General features: G+C 44.3%; 1 protein-coding gene across 1 annotated transcript in view; it reads left to right on the forward strand.

Annotated features, from left to right (window-relative positions):
* The window catches only part of TEX14 (testis expressed 14, intercellular bridge forming factor), a gene marked incomplete at both ends in the record, with an annotated part of 71,739 nt that overhangs the window by 19,810 nt on the left and 38,401 nt on the right, over positions 1–13,528 (forward strand). Inside the window, 5 exons of the mRNA XM_080679210.1 lie at positions 3,203–3,354; positions 4,141–4,331; positions 4,966–5,116; positions 9,219–10,129; positions 10,825–10,901. Coding sequence (XP_080535336.1) covers positions 3,203–3,354; positions 4,141–4,331; positions 4,966–5,116; positions 9,219–10,129; positions 10,825–10,901 — 1,482 coding nt within the window. The remainder of the gene's footprint in view (positions 1–3,202; positions 3,355–4,140; positions 4,332–4,965; positions 5,117–9,218; positions 10,130–10,824; positions 10,902–13,528) is intronic.

Raw genomic sequence — 13,528 nt, forward strand, 5'->3', positions numbered from 1 at the left:
TGGAAGGAGAGGAAGGTGATGGGTGCTAAGCCTTACAGTCCTGACCCAGAGTGGCACTAGGGTGTTCCCTGCCCTAAAGGGTCTCATTGCAGTGAGGAAGGCAGTGACAAAAATAACATCCTCATTGTCTTAGCTGGTTTGACTCAGTGGATAGAGCATCGGCCCAAGGACTGAAGTGTTCCGGGTTTGATTCCAGTCAAGGGCATGTACCTCGGTTGGAGGCTCAAGCAGTGGAAGCGAAAGGGTTTGGACATATTTGCTATCGATGGCAAATGCTTATCAAGGGAGGCTGTGACAAAATCCAAGCTGTTTGCCAGTGATAGAGCGCCATCTGCTGTTGAGCTCTCCATGGAAATGTGAATCCTAGAGTGAAATCGAGCTTTGGAGAGGCCCAGCCTAACTTGTCCTTGTGTAGATGAGGAAACAGAGGCCTAGAGAGGCGAAGAGATGGTGTGGTTATCCAGCTGTGGCTGTAGGAGCAGATGGATTGGAGGAAGACTAACTAGAAGGCCATAGGGCAGGGCCTGGTGGTGACCGAGGAGCCAAAATAGAAGGGAAATGTGAGATGCACTGAGGAGCTGGGGTCCACAGACTGGTCGAGGGAGGGTCTAGAAGGCAACTGGGTAGGAAGGTATGAGTTCTCTTTGGGGCTAATTGATCTCAGAAAGGAACTTCAGACAGAAATGTCAGTCAGCAAGTGGTTGCATCCATAGTAGTGTACCCTTCTTTGACAGCTGATGACACCAGTTGATTCTAGAAGAATCCAAAATAGCTTCTAGTCCCACACTTGTTTTTGGAGACACTCTATTTGAGCAGGTCAGTTTGTTGAATGTCATTGTCAAGGGTACCACTCCATCTAGGTGTAAAAATGATAACAGCAGTTTCTCCTGTTCTTTGACTCCTTCCTAATGGACTCTTGCGAGCTGGACTTGACTTGCCTATGGTATCACATAGCCGCAGCCAGATGTACTTTTAATGATGTCAAGGCTGAAGCCCAGAAAAGTAACTGCCCTAGAATGACAGCCAGAAAAGAAACCCTCCCTCAACTAACTTTAACAGAGAAGGAAGAGGGATTGTAAGAGAGGAAGGTGAGTGGAAGGAAGTAAAAGAGAAAGAATATAAATCCTGGTTATAAGTGACTTGTCCCCTGCTAGAGCCTTAGACAAGCTTGAGAGGTCTGACCAGCTCGGTGACTGTTTCCCGCAAGATAAAGAGCCAAGTGTGCCAGTCCTCAGGATATATCTCTGACCATAAAACACACCATTGCTTTTCCCATGATACTAATACAATATTGGCATGTGTATCCATGCTGTTCGCACTACACCAGGCCACATCTAACTTATTAGCAATGCAACTAAAAGTCAGTATCAGCGTTTGTAACTTTGTGGCTTCCTGAACGCACTGCCATCTATCAAAAGCTCTGCTAGGGCCGAAACCGGTTTGGCTCAGTGGATAGAGCATCGGCCTGCAGACTGAAGGGTCCCAGGTTCGATCCCGGTCAAAGGTACGTACCTTGGTTGCGGGCACATCCCCAGTGGGGGATGTGCAGGAGGCAGCTGATCGATGTTTCTCTCTCATCGATGTTTCTGACTCTCTAGCCCTCTCTCTTCCTCTCTGTAAAAAAATCAATAAAATATATTTTAAAAAAAAGCTCTGCTAGAAAGAATATTATTTAGCGAAGTTTGTCCAAAGTCTGAGAAACACATCCCATCCTCTATAATCTATTCTTTGCCAGACCAGCAAAGAGCTGCTGGTCACTTGCTTTTAAAAAACTTAATTTTTAATTATCAACCAGCAGTCATCAAGTCTTTACCAAATGCCTACTACAATATTAATATTAATTTCTAACTTCCATAGTGCTTTATGGCTCACAGAGTGTTTCCCCACACATGATCTCATTTGATGCTCATGATAGCTGGGTGTAGAACTCAGCACTGACCTCACTCTGAGGACTCTCGTTGGCTCAGAATACATTTAGGACGCTCTATTTTAGTTCTTGAGAAGTCTGATTGGGAAGTTGAGGTTTTTTTGTTGTTTTAAAATAAATTTTATTTATTGATTTTAGAAAGAGAGAGAGCCCTGACCAGTTTGGCTCAGTGGATTGAGCATCGGCCTGCGGACTGAAGGGTCCCGGGTTCGATTCCGGTCAAGGGCATTTGCCTTGGTTGAGGGCACATCCCCAGTGGGGGGTGTGCAGGAGGCAGCTGATCGATGTTTCTCTCTCATCGATGTTTCTAGCTCTTTATCCCTCTCCCTTCCTTTCTGTAAAAAATCAATAAAATATATTTTTTTTTAAAAAGAGAGAGAGAGAGAGAGAGAAAATGGATTTGTTGCTTCACTTATTTATGCATTTATTGGTTGATTCTTGTGTGTGCCCTGACTGGGGATCGAACTCAAAACCTTGGTATATAGGGATGATGCTCTAACCAACTGAGCTACCCGGGCCAGGGGGAAACTGAATTATTTAAGCAAATCTGTGAACCTTTAGTGCTGAACTGGGAGGGCTCATTCCCAAGAGAGCAGAGTTCAAAAAACAAGCAACCAGAAGGAGCTTGGGCTTCAGGAGGGTCTTGAAAGAGTCTTAGTCAAAAGTAAGTGTTGAGGCCCTGGTGTAAGTTGAGATACAGTGATATAAAAGACAGATAAGGTGCCTGCCTGCCCTCATGGAGCTGACTGGTGAGGGAAGACAGATTTTAAACAGTAAATAAGTGAATAAGAAATTAAGATAATAACTGCTCTGAAACCAATAAAACAGGACTGCTTTAAATTAGGTAGTCAGGAAGGCCTCTCTGAAGAAGTGGGTTTCAAGCTAATACCTCGGTTACAAGAAGCAGCAGTCACTCTGGGGTCTGTGGGCAGAACATACCGGGCAGAAGAAGCCACCAGTGCAAAGACCAGAAGCGGTGATGTGCTTGGCATGTTGGAGAAACTGAAAGAGGGTTCCTAGGACTTGAGGGGAGTAAGTGAGCTGGAGAGATCAGCCAGGTGAGGTGGGAGGATGGGCAGGGCCCACAGAGTAGGAATGGTGAAGAATTGCAGGTGTTGGAATAGCAGGCAGCTTGGGTTAGCTCAGGGTCTAGCTGAGTTTCCAGAAGCTCAGGAGGTTGCTGGTCTTCAGAGGCTAATGTTTTTACAAATGTACTGTGTGATGATTGCAATGATCCTTTAAGACATGAGCCCTACCTTGTGTTTCCGTCTGCAGCCAGGACAGAGATGTACACAGGGACCTGACACGAGTCCCCCTCCCGGCCCAGCTGTACAACTGGGCTGCCCCAGAAGTCATTTTGCAGAAGGAAGTCACAGTGAAATCAGACATCTACAGCTTTTCTATGATCATACAGGAGATTTTAACAGGTAGATCAAAGAGGACATTGACTTGACCAAAGTCCCTATTCTTAGGTTGGATTCTCTCTCTCCCCCCTCAGGAGTTACCTAGTTTGATGAAAATGCAGGATATAGGAAAAAGATTTCTTCAAGAAAACTTCTTTCTGCTTATGGAAGATATAAAATAACCTCAGAAAAATCTTCCTCTTTTAACCTGTTCTTTAAGACTCAGCAAAGCCTCCCTATCAGCTTGTCAGTGGTAATGCATTTAATCCAAGCAAAGATTTTAAACTGAATATAGGAGTCCCTGAAGAATTTGAAAATGAGTGAGGAAGACTGGGCTCTGAGAAGTAAACTGTGAAATTAAACACTTCCAGGTTCCTTGTATATATAATCAGTGTCACTTAAAGACATGATCAGTACCTGCAGACAGAAGGAATCCTTTGGGAGAGGGACACACACACACACCCATAAACCCCAGTTATCAGTGTTTACAGTCCCAGAGGCAAAACCACACCTTCCATGAGAGGAATGGAATGCATTGGGGCCCAGCCTGACTCCATGAAATATTCCTGTGGTCCCCAGGTCTGCCCGAGGGAAGCCCATGTGTACATGACTCTGTGACTCCTTTTTCCTGTTAAAACAGCAGGGATTCCCCTGGTAAATGGGGAAAGTGGTCTCTCATTTGTGATTGGACTTTCAGGTAGTTTTTCTACAGAAATGAATGTTTAAAGGGGTTGAGTGACTTGACCAAGGACACCCAATTTCACCTGACTGATTTCTTAATGTTACTCCTTCTGACTCTTTCCTTAACAGATAACATACCCTGGGATGGCTTAGATGGCTCAGTTATTAAAAAAGCCATAGTCGAGGGAAATTATTTGGAAGCTGACTTCAGGCTTCCAAAACCTTACTATGATATTGTTCAGTCAGGCATCCAGGTCAAACAGAAAGACCGAACTATGAACCTTCAAGATATCCAGTATATCCTAAAGAATGACCTAAAGGTAAGCTCTGAAGCTGTTAGGATTTCATTTCTGCTTGCTCATCTCAGGAGAGCAGGGAGTTAGAAACCAAGAAGAAGCTAGAGGTCGAGTGGCAAGAAGTTTTGGAAATCCTCATTTTATTACACCTATTCTGTGTGAGGGCAGCAAGGAATTGTTGAGGGAAGCTGGGGAGGGTCCACATGTAGTTGGGGCACAGAGTGAGATTCAGTGAATGGCAGCTGCTGTTACTTTTATAATAATAACAATGGCCCTGGCCGGTTCTGCTCACTAGTTAGAACATTGGCATGCAGACTAAAAGGTCTCGGGTTTGATTCCTGGTCAAGGGCATGTACCTCAGTTGCAGGTTTAATCCCTGGCCATGGTCAGGGCACATGCAGGAGGCAACCAATTGATGGGTCTCTCACATCGATGTTTCTCTCTGTTCCTTCCCGCCTCCCTCCCTTCCTCTCTCTCTAAAAATCAATGAATTTTTAGAGGATTAAAAAAATAAAATAATAAAAATGAATTAGCTAATTAGGAATATAGTAAGTCTACCCAACAGGAGTAAGAGGGAGTTTATTTGATACCTAGATCTGTTTCAGTGACAGATCAGATGATTGCAAATATGTCCTTAACAATTTTTCCCTTGTCACAGGAATTGATTGGAGCCCAGAGAACTCAGCCAACTGAGAGCCCCAGGGTGCAGAGATATGAAGGCCATCCTGATGTCAGTGTCTATCTAGGACTGACTTCAAAACATCTGAAAGAGAACCCTGACTTGGAAATAAAAGAGCTGAAGGAAGCGGGTATGGCCTTACCCCACAGGTTTGGTATGAATGTGTTCTGAGAGTCACAGGTTGCAACTAATCAATTCCTCCAAACTGCACATGTCACTCACACTGGGAAAAGATGGATGCCTTAAGAAAAGAAAAATCAGGATCCTTGAAATTATTAAGTTAAAAATTTTGAGCTCCATATATACCTTGGGTGGATCCAGAACTAAGCAGTAGCAACCAGTTAATTTCTAGCATGATTACCCTTAGGAATTTATCTAATTGCTTCACAAATAAAACTGATGATTTCTTAATTTAAAACTATTATGTGCTCCTTATAAAAAATGGAGATAGTACAAAGAATAAAATTACTTAGCATTTTAATTCTGCCACTTAGAAATAATTTGTTAATATTTTGGTGTTTCTTTCTAACTTTTTCCTATAGGCCTTACTGCTTTTTAGTACATTTCTAAACCTTGAATTCAGAGCTGGAAAGCACCTTGCAGTCATAATTAATGCCCTCACATTCCAATTGAGAAACATGAGAAAAGCAAGGGTCAGAGAGGTCGTAGCTCACTCCAGATTCCAGAGCTCGTTACCCAAGATTCCAGAGCTGGAACCCTCTCTCTGACTCTCTTTGGACAAGGACAGAGGCCTCCAGAGTGGTTCTCCAAGCTCTCATTGCTTTGGCTCCGGTGTCCTATTCTTTGCGAGCTGTATACCATCAACCGGGGTGATGGCTGGTCATTCTTGGCGTTACTTATTGAGGTCTTATTGTTCCCATGATACAGTGGAGTCTTAGGCAGTGTCTACTTTTATCAAATGCTCACCAAGAGCATAACTTTACCTGACATGAATATTTGAACTCTTATGTGTGTAAAGAAGGCTGTGAGTTTAGTCCTTAAGAGTCAAGGGCCTGTAATTTGCATGTCCTGACAGTTATGCATGTTTGTTTTTTTTTAAATATATTTTATTGATTTTTTACAGAGAGGAAGGGAGAGGGATAGAGAATTAGAAACATCGATGAGAGAGAAACATCGATCAGCTGCCTCCTGCACACCTCCTACTGGGGATGTGCCCGCAACCAAGGTACATGCCCTTGACCGGAATCGAACCTGGGACCTTTCAGTCCTCAGGCCGACGCTCTATCCACTGAGCCAAACCGGTCAGGGCCAGTTATGCATGTTTTTAAAAATATGTTTTTATTGATGAGAGAGAGAGAGAGAGAAATATCAATGAGAGAGAAACATGGATTGGCTACCTCCTGCATACCCCCTGCTGGAGATCAAACCCAAAATCCAGGCATGTGCCCTGACATGGAATGGAACCATCAACCTCTTAGTCTATAGGATGATGCTCAATCAATCCACTGAGCCACACCGGCCGGGCATGCATGTTTTCTTTTTAAACTGAATAATACATTTTGTCGGAATAGAAGGAATGCAACAAGATTAGAATTTTATAATATACATTAGACTTTTATGTGAGAGGTGCTCCATTTTATTCCAAAGAAATTTCCTCTACTTCCCTGTCTTTGCTATGTTCTTCAAAGCAATAAACAGTAATTACTACTTTCGCAGATAAGCTGCTCATTTGTGTTAAGCAGTAATTATAACTTTATGTTTTAAGTCCTTATCATCTCCAAAAACTCCTTTCTTTTCACTGTACAGTCTCACTATACTGTTTCACAGTAAAATATATTGTACTCAAATTCAAAGAGCTAGAGGCCCAAGGATGTTTAGGTACTGATTTAGTAACAGTGTCTACTGGCACCAACCTCCTATTTATTTACATTATTAAACTGCTGCAGTAATAGAAATGAAAGCTACTTTAATGAAAAAGGAACTCAGGAATGAGGTCATTAAAAATAACTAAGTATATTTTAAATATAAATAACATGTATTTCCTGATTAGTACCAAGTAAATATCTAAACTATCTATCTTGAATTCTGATCTAAGAAAAAGGTCAGAGACAATTAGGAAGAAGTACTTCAGATTATCAGGTCCATTTTGAAAACAATGAGGTCCTCTGAGAGTGTCACCTTAGTCTTAGCAGAGGTTTCTGTTGGTCCTTTTGTTGCTAATCCCTTTATGTCTGCGCCCTTATAATCTACTTTGCTTTTGCTTTTATCAAAGGATTCTTGTATAGCTTTTTTAGGCCACATATGACTAACAAAGGAGGAATCAGAGGGTATATATGTGGCTCCAGGAACTTTCTGGACTCAAGAGCAAAACTGGAATGACAATCCCATTTGTGAGCTCCTGAACCACAACCATGGAGCCTAAGTGGAAGTGTCCAGTTATGCATGTTTTTAAAATCTTCCTATCTTGCCTAAACCGGTTTGGCTCAGTGGATAGAGCGTCGGCCTGCGGACTGGGGGGTCCCGGGTTCGATTCCGGTCAAGGGCATGTACGTTGGTTGCGGGCACATCCCCAGTAGGAGGTGTGCAGGAGGCAGCTGATCGATGTTTCTCTCTCATCGATGTTTCTAACTCTCTATCCCTCTCCCTTCCTCTCTGTAAAAAAATCAATAAAATATGTTTAAAAAAAAATAAAATAAAATCTTCCTATCTAATAAAAGAGTAATATGCAAATTGACTGTACCTCTGCTACGCCCACCAGCCAATCAGGAGCGAGTATGCAAATTAAACCAACCAAGATGGCTGCGGCCACAGAGAGAGCAGGAGGCTTGGGTTTCCCCGGCAATAGAGGAAGCCAAGCTTTCCACCTGCCCTGGCCAGCCCAGGCTTCCACTCAAGGCTACAAAGTTTCAATTATAGAAGATAAATAAATCCCAGATACCAGGGCTTCCAGTTGGGTCGCTGGGGGGTGTGGCCAGCCTGCAAACCACCACAGGCCCCTCGCCCAGGCCACCCCATGCCCCAAGGGAACCCCCACCCTGATCTGGGACACCCTTCAGGGCAAACCAGCTGGCCCCCACCCGTGCACCAGGCCTCTATCCTCCTATCTAATAAAAGAGTAATATGCAAATTGACCATCACTCCCAACACACAAGATGGCTGCCCCCATGTGGTCAAAGATGGCTGCCCCCATGTGGACACAAGATGGCCGCCACAAGATGGCCAGCAGGGGAGGGCAGTTGGGGACGATCAAGCCTGCAGGGGAGGGCAGTTGGGGACGATCAAGCCTGTAGGGGAGGGCAGTTAGGGGTGACCAGGTCAGCGGAGGAGGGAAGTTGGGGGCAACCGGGCCTGCAGGGAAGGGCAGTTGGGGGGACCCAGGCCTGCCGGGGAGAGCAGTTGCGGGGGACCAGGCCTGCAGGAAAGGGCAGTTAGGGGTGACCAGGCCTGCAGGGGAGGACAGTTAGGGGTGACCAGGCCTGCAGGGGAGGACAGTTAGGGGCAATCAGGCTGGCAGGCAAAAGCAGTTAGAAGCAATCAGGAAGGCAGGCAGGTGAGCAGTTGGGAGCCAGTAGTCCTGGATTGTGAGAGGGTTGTCCTACCAGGATCGGGCCTAAACGGGCAGTTGGACATCCCTCGAGGGGTCCCATATTGGAGAGGGTGCAGGCTGGGCTGAGGGACACCGCCCCCCCCCCCATGCCCGAATTTCATGCACTGGGCCTCTGGTGTGTGTGTGTGTGTGTGTGTGTGTGTGTGTGTGTGTGTGTGTGTGTGTGTGTGTGTATATATATATATATATATATATATTTTATTGATTTCTGATAGGAAGGGAGAGGGAGAGAGATAGAAACATCAATGATGAAAGAGGAATCATCTATCAGCTGTCCCTTCAGTAGGGGATGAAGCTCACAACCTGAGCATGTTGAACATGTGCCCTGATTGGGAATTGAACCATGACCTCCTGGTTCATAGGATGATGCTCAATCACTGAACCACACCAGCCAGGCAGTTATGCATGTTTTGACCACACTGTACCATAAGCTTAGAACATTTCGCCTAGGGTTTGGTCCCTCCCAGATATTCTACCTCAGCCCATGTCAAAATGGGAACTTTCTCTTAGAAACACCCTTTGCCCCTCTGTGAGTGTGTCTGGTAGTGGGAAGGGAGTGGGAAACAGAAAGCTGCATTCTCATGTCACTTGAGCAACAACCAAGGTGCTTAGCTACTGCATGTGATCACTTCAAGCATTTGCATGTTACTGCTCCTTTCAACAGGCAGTCAGCTTCATTCACCAAGGGATCCCAGCGAGAAGGTCACACCAGATCCTCAGGTCCCAGATCCCAGTCTGATGGCCAAAGAGACTCAGAGACAAGATGCTGCTCCTCCTGCTTGCTTTGTGGCCGGAGAGGCCAGGAGCCCCAGCTCAGGTCTGTCAAGCCTTTGCAGCTTTGAAATGAACAAAATCTACTCCAGCTGCCTGGACATGGAAGGTGACAAAGAGAAAGAGCCCCCAGGCGTTGGTTTATCTCTGGAGGGGTCCAGCCAAAACCAGGGAGATGAGCTGAAGTCCCTGGAAGAGGAGTTGGAAAAGATGGAGAGAGAGGCATGCTGCTTTTGTGAAAAGAGTGAGAGCTCTTCGGAAGCTGACACAGAGGTTTCCTTTGAGGATTGGGACCAGCAAAATGGTTCACTTAGTTCCCCCAGCCCACCTGAGCCAGCCAGAGAAGCCAAGTGCAAGGTGAGCAAGTGGTCCAAGACCGACATGTACATCAGTAAGTGTATGCTGGATGTAAAGATTGCACAGGCAATAGCAAACCAGAACAATGAGTCACTGGGGAAAATCAAGCAGAAATTCAACGAGTATGAGAGGATGCTGAAGGAGCAAGAGGAGCACGTGTCTCGGTGGGCTTCTTCAAGAATGTTTCCTGACCTCTCTCACTTGCCTGTGGCGGTGGGCCCCCCATCTTCCGTTTACATTCCTCCTGTCTTGCCAAGGTGCCAGTGGCCGGATGCGGGTGGCAATTGCCCGACCCTCGCAAGGTCTCCAAGAACAGTGAGAGGCTTTCAAGGGGGACATTTTGGCAAAAGGTCCGGGGAAAGAAGTAACTGTAACTGGAAACCTTTTACTGCTTTCATTCAAGTCTCTGAAAAAAGCACCGGGGATTCATCAGAAAAAAGCCATCAGGTAAAGCTAAGAAGTGGGAGGTAGGGCATCTGAGCAGGGCCTGGAGCCGGGTTCAACATTGGCCCTAACCCATATGCCAGAATGGACATAAATACAGCCAATTCATAGGGAGGTCCTCAGCTGTGGGGGGCTCCTCTTAGCTTTGGGAAATACGGCCTCCAGGATGGAATCCCAAGGTACTTACTCTTCACCTTCCATTCCAAACCCAACACAAAGCTCATGTCCTTTTCTGTTGAAACACATGAAATTGCTGTTTTATAGGTCAAAATAATCAAGCATTGACAATTTTACATGGTTCAACTTACTCATTATGGTATCTTGGGCAAGTATTAATCCCCATTCTAAATTGCTTAGTCATTCAGTCCCTGCCCCAAAGCCTGCTGCCTTAATATAATAGAGGGGAGAGTTGTTGAATCTTAAATGTCTGTTTTTCTGCTCATTCTTCACTTGTGCCCTGTCTGGGTTGGGTTGCTGGGGGCAAAGATTTCTGTGTAAAGGCTCCAGTGAAGAGATGACGTACTACATGTGAAACATGCAAAGGGAAATTATCTTGGTAGGTCTGGTTATTTCTACACATTTAGCAAGAATAGTTTTAGAAACAGAATGGAGACTGAAGAGGAGAATTCCTTCATCAAAACACTGAAACATGTTTACTTCTTTTCAATCTGCTAACTCTTTGTGGCTCTGGAAAACAGAGCCCAGGGGAACAATTCCAGCCCACTCAAGGAGCCAAAGACAGTTTGGAAGGAAGCAGGAACCAAAATACTAGCAGGTGGGTTAACGTGTTATTGTCCTTTGTATCCCCAAGCCTTTAGACTCCCCTGTGACTCTGAGGTCACTTAATGATCTTCATACATCTAGCGACAAAGTCTGTGAGTGACGGAGATTAGTGACACAGAAATAGATCTGGCAGGTTCTCTCTGTTCAGTGAGCAAAAAGAGCAGTGTAATGGGAACTTGTAGGAGACATCAAAGGTAAAGCACCTGGCAGGTTAATCAGACAGAGCTCATCAGTTGGCAAAAGCAAAGCACCTTGGCTTTCCAAAGCTGCCCAGATGCTTTTTCTTATAAGAAGAAGTGGCAGGTATTCCCTTTGCCAGTGCTCCAGAAATCAAACTGTTCAGCTCAAAATGAACGTAACTGACAGGAGGGCAGAAAGAGGGCGTTGAATACTGTCATTGTTACCCTGCAACCTCTGATTTCCAGCCGGATCAGTAAAATGAAGTTGAGTCAGCACAAATCACTGGAAGAAGAGCATATGTGTACCCTGGGTTTTTAAGAACTTAGGCAAAGCGAATTTATTTTGCATCAGGGGAATTATTAAAGGACCATTAAATGATTTTCAAGATAGATTAGCATGTCAATTTTAGTTATCCTTTTCTGTGGTTAAATGACAGCATTTATCTACAGCTTTGAAATTAGTACTAGAAAAAAGACTTTGAAATTAGTACTAGAAGAAAGACTTTTTATTCTCTCCCCCAGTGGTGACTGAGACTAATGACAATAGTCTGCTGCTCCTTTCGTGTGGGTAAATATGTACAGGAAGGGAGAATCAAAGAAAATGCCTAGTTTAGTATATTTATCTTTAAGAAGGGAAGAATTATTATTATTTGTTAATCCTCACCTGAGGATATTTTTCCATTGATTTTTGAGAGAGAGTGGAAGGGAGGGGGAGAGACAGAGAGAAACATCGATGTGAGACAGACACATCAATTGGTTGCCTCCTGCACATGCCCGCGGCTGCAACCAAGGTTATTTGTCGACCAGAATCGAACCCGAGACCCTTTCAGTACATGGGCTGACGCTCTAACCACTGAGCAAAATCGGCTGGGTCCAAGAAGGGAATTATTGAAAAACCACCTCCCTGGCATCAGAAAGTTTAGCACTCATGTCATTGATAGAAGCAGATGGGGTTCCAGTATAGCCATTAGATAACAAAACTAAACTATGGTTGTGGCCTTCTCTGCTCAGCTCCATCCTCTTCCTCCAAAAGAACAAAAAACAGACCAAAGCTTAACATTTTGCTAACAGTCCACCTAGTCTTTTCTGTATACTTTTAAAAAATAAAAATTATATACATGTGTATATATTTTTTAAAATTAAATTTATTAAGGTAACATTGAGCCCCAGCTGGACTGGCTCAGTGGATAGAGTGTTGGCCTGCGGACTGAGGGTCCCAGGTTCAATTCCAGCCAAGGGCACATGCCTGGGTTGCGGGCTCAGTCCCCAGTAGGGAGTGTGCAGAAGGCAGCCGATCAATGATTCTCTCTCATCATTGATGTTTCTCTCTCTCCCTCTCCCTTCCTCTCTGAAATCAATAAAGATATATATTTTAAAAAGGTAACATTGATTAATAATATAAATTTCAGGTGTACAACTTTATAATACATGCATATATTTTGATTATATCCTGATTATATTATTTTAATTATAATGGTATTTACCCTGATATTTCACTTTACATAAGAACATGTTATCCCGCTGGGACCGGTTTGGCTCAGTGGATAGAGCGTCAGCCTGCGGACTGGGGGGTCCCAGGTTCGATTCCGGTCAAGGGCACGTACCTTGGTTGCGGGCACATCCCCAGTGGGAGGTGTGCAGGAGGCAGCTGATCGATGTTTCTCTCTCATCGATGTTTCTAGCTTTCTATCCCTCTCCCTTCCTCTCTGTAAAATATCAATAAAATATATTAAAAAAAAAAAAGAACATGTTATCCCATGTTATTAAAAACACCCTTGTAATGTAAACTTACTTTGAAATTGTTGGATTTCCCCATTGTTGAATTTTGGGTTGTTTCATTACATTTTCTGTTATGAATAGGGCCATAATGACTTGTCAATAAAGCTTTTTCTACATTTCAGGTTAGGTTCTTGATAGATTCTCAGAAACAAGGTCAAGGGTTTGAATGTCTTAAAGATTCTTGACAGCTGTTGCCAAATTGCTCTTTAAAGGAGCTGATCAGCTCTGACCTTTCCAGTGCCAACAGTCTCTCTGCTGCCTGGCGCAGTGGGAAAAGAGGGCATTCTGGCTAACGGGATTCATATACATGCCACAGATCACATACATCTTTTAGAGTTAGTTTAATGGACAATAAAAAAATACACAATCGGGATATTTAGAGGAAAAGAGACTCCCTTGTTTTGCAGATGAGAAAATCTTGCTTGGCCCAGAGAGAGTGAAGTTTGTGAAAGACAGCCAGTGGCAGGTCAGGGTCTAGAAGTCAATGAAGCTAGGCTGAAGATCTCGGAATGTCTTTAAGATCCCTGGTGCCTTAAGTCTATCTTTACAAATGTTAGTTACTGTGCTCTCACTGATATGTAGGTGGGCCTGTTACCAGAGAATTCTGATCAAAGGGCAGGAGCAGTTACTGAGCCATCACTGTGTTCTGTGGCATTGAGGG

This window comes from Plecotus auritus (genome assembly GCF_963455305.1).
Source record: "Plecotus auritus genome assembly, chromosome: 7".
Lineage (NCBI taxonomy): Eukaryota > Metazoa > Chordata > Mammalia > Chiroptera > Vespertilionidae > Plecotus > Plecotus auritus.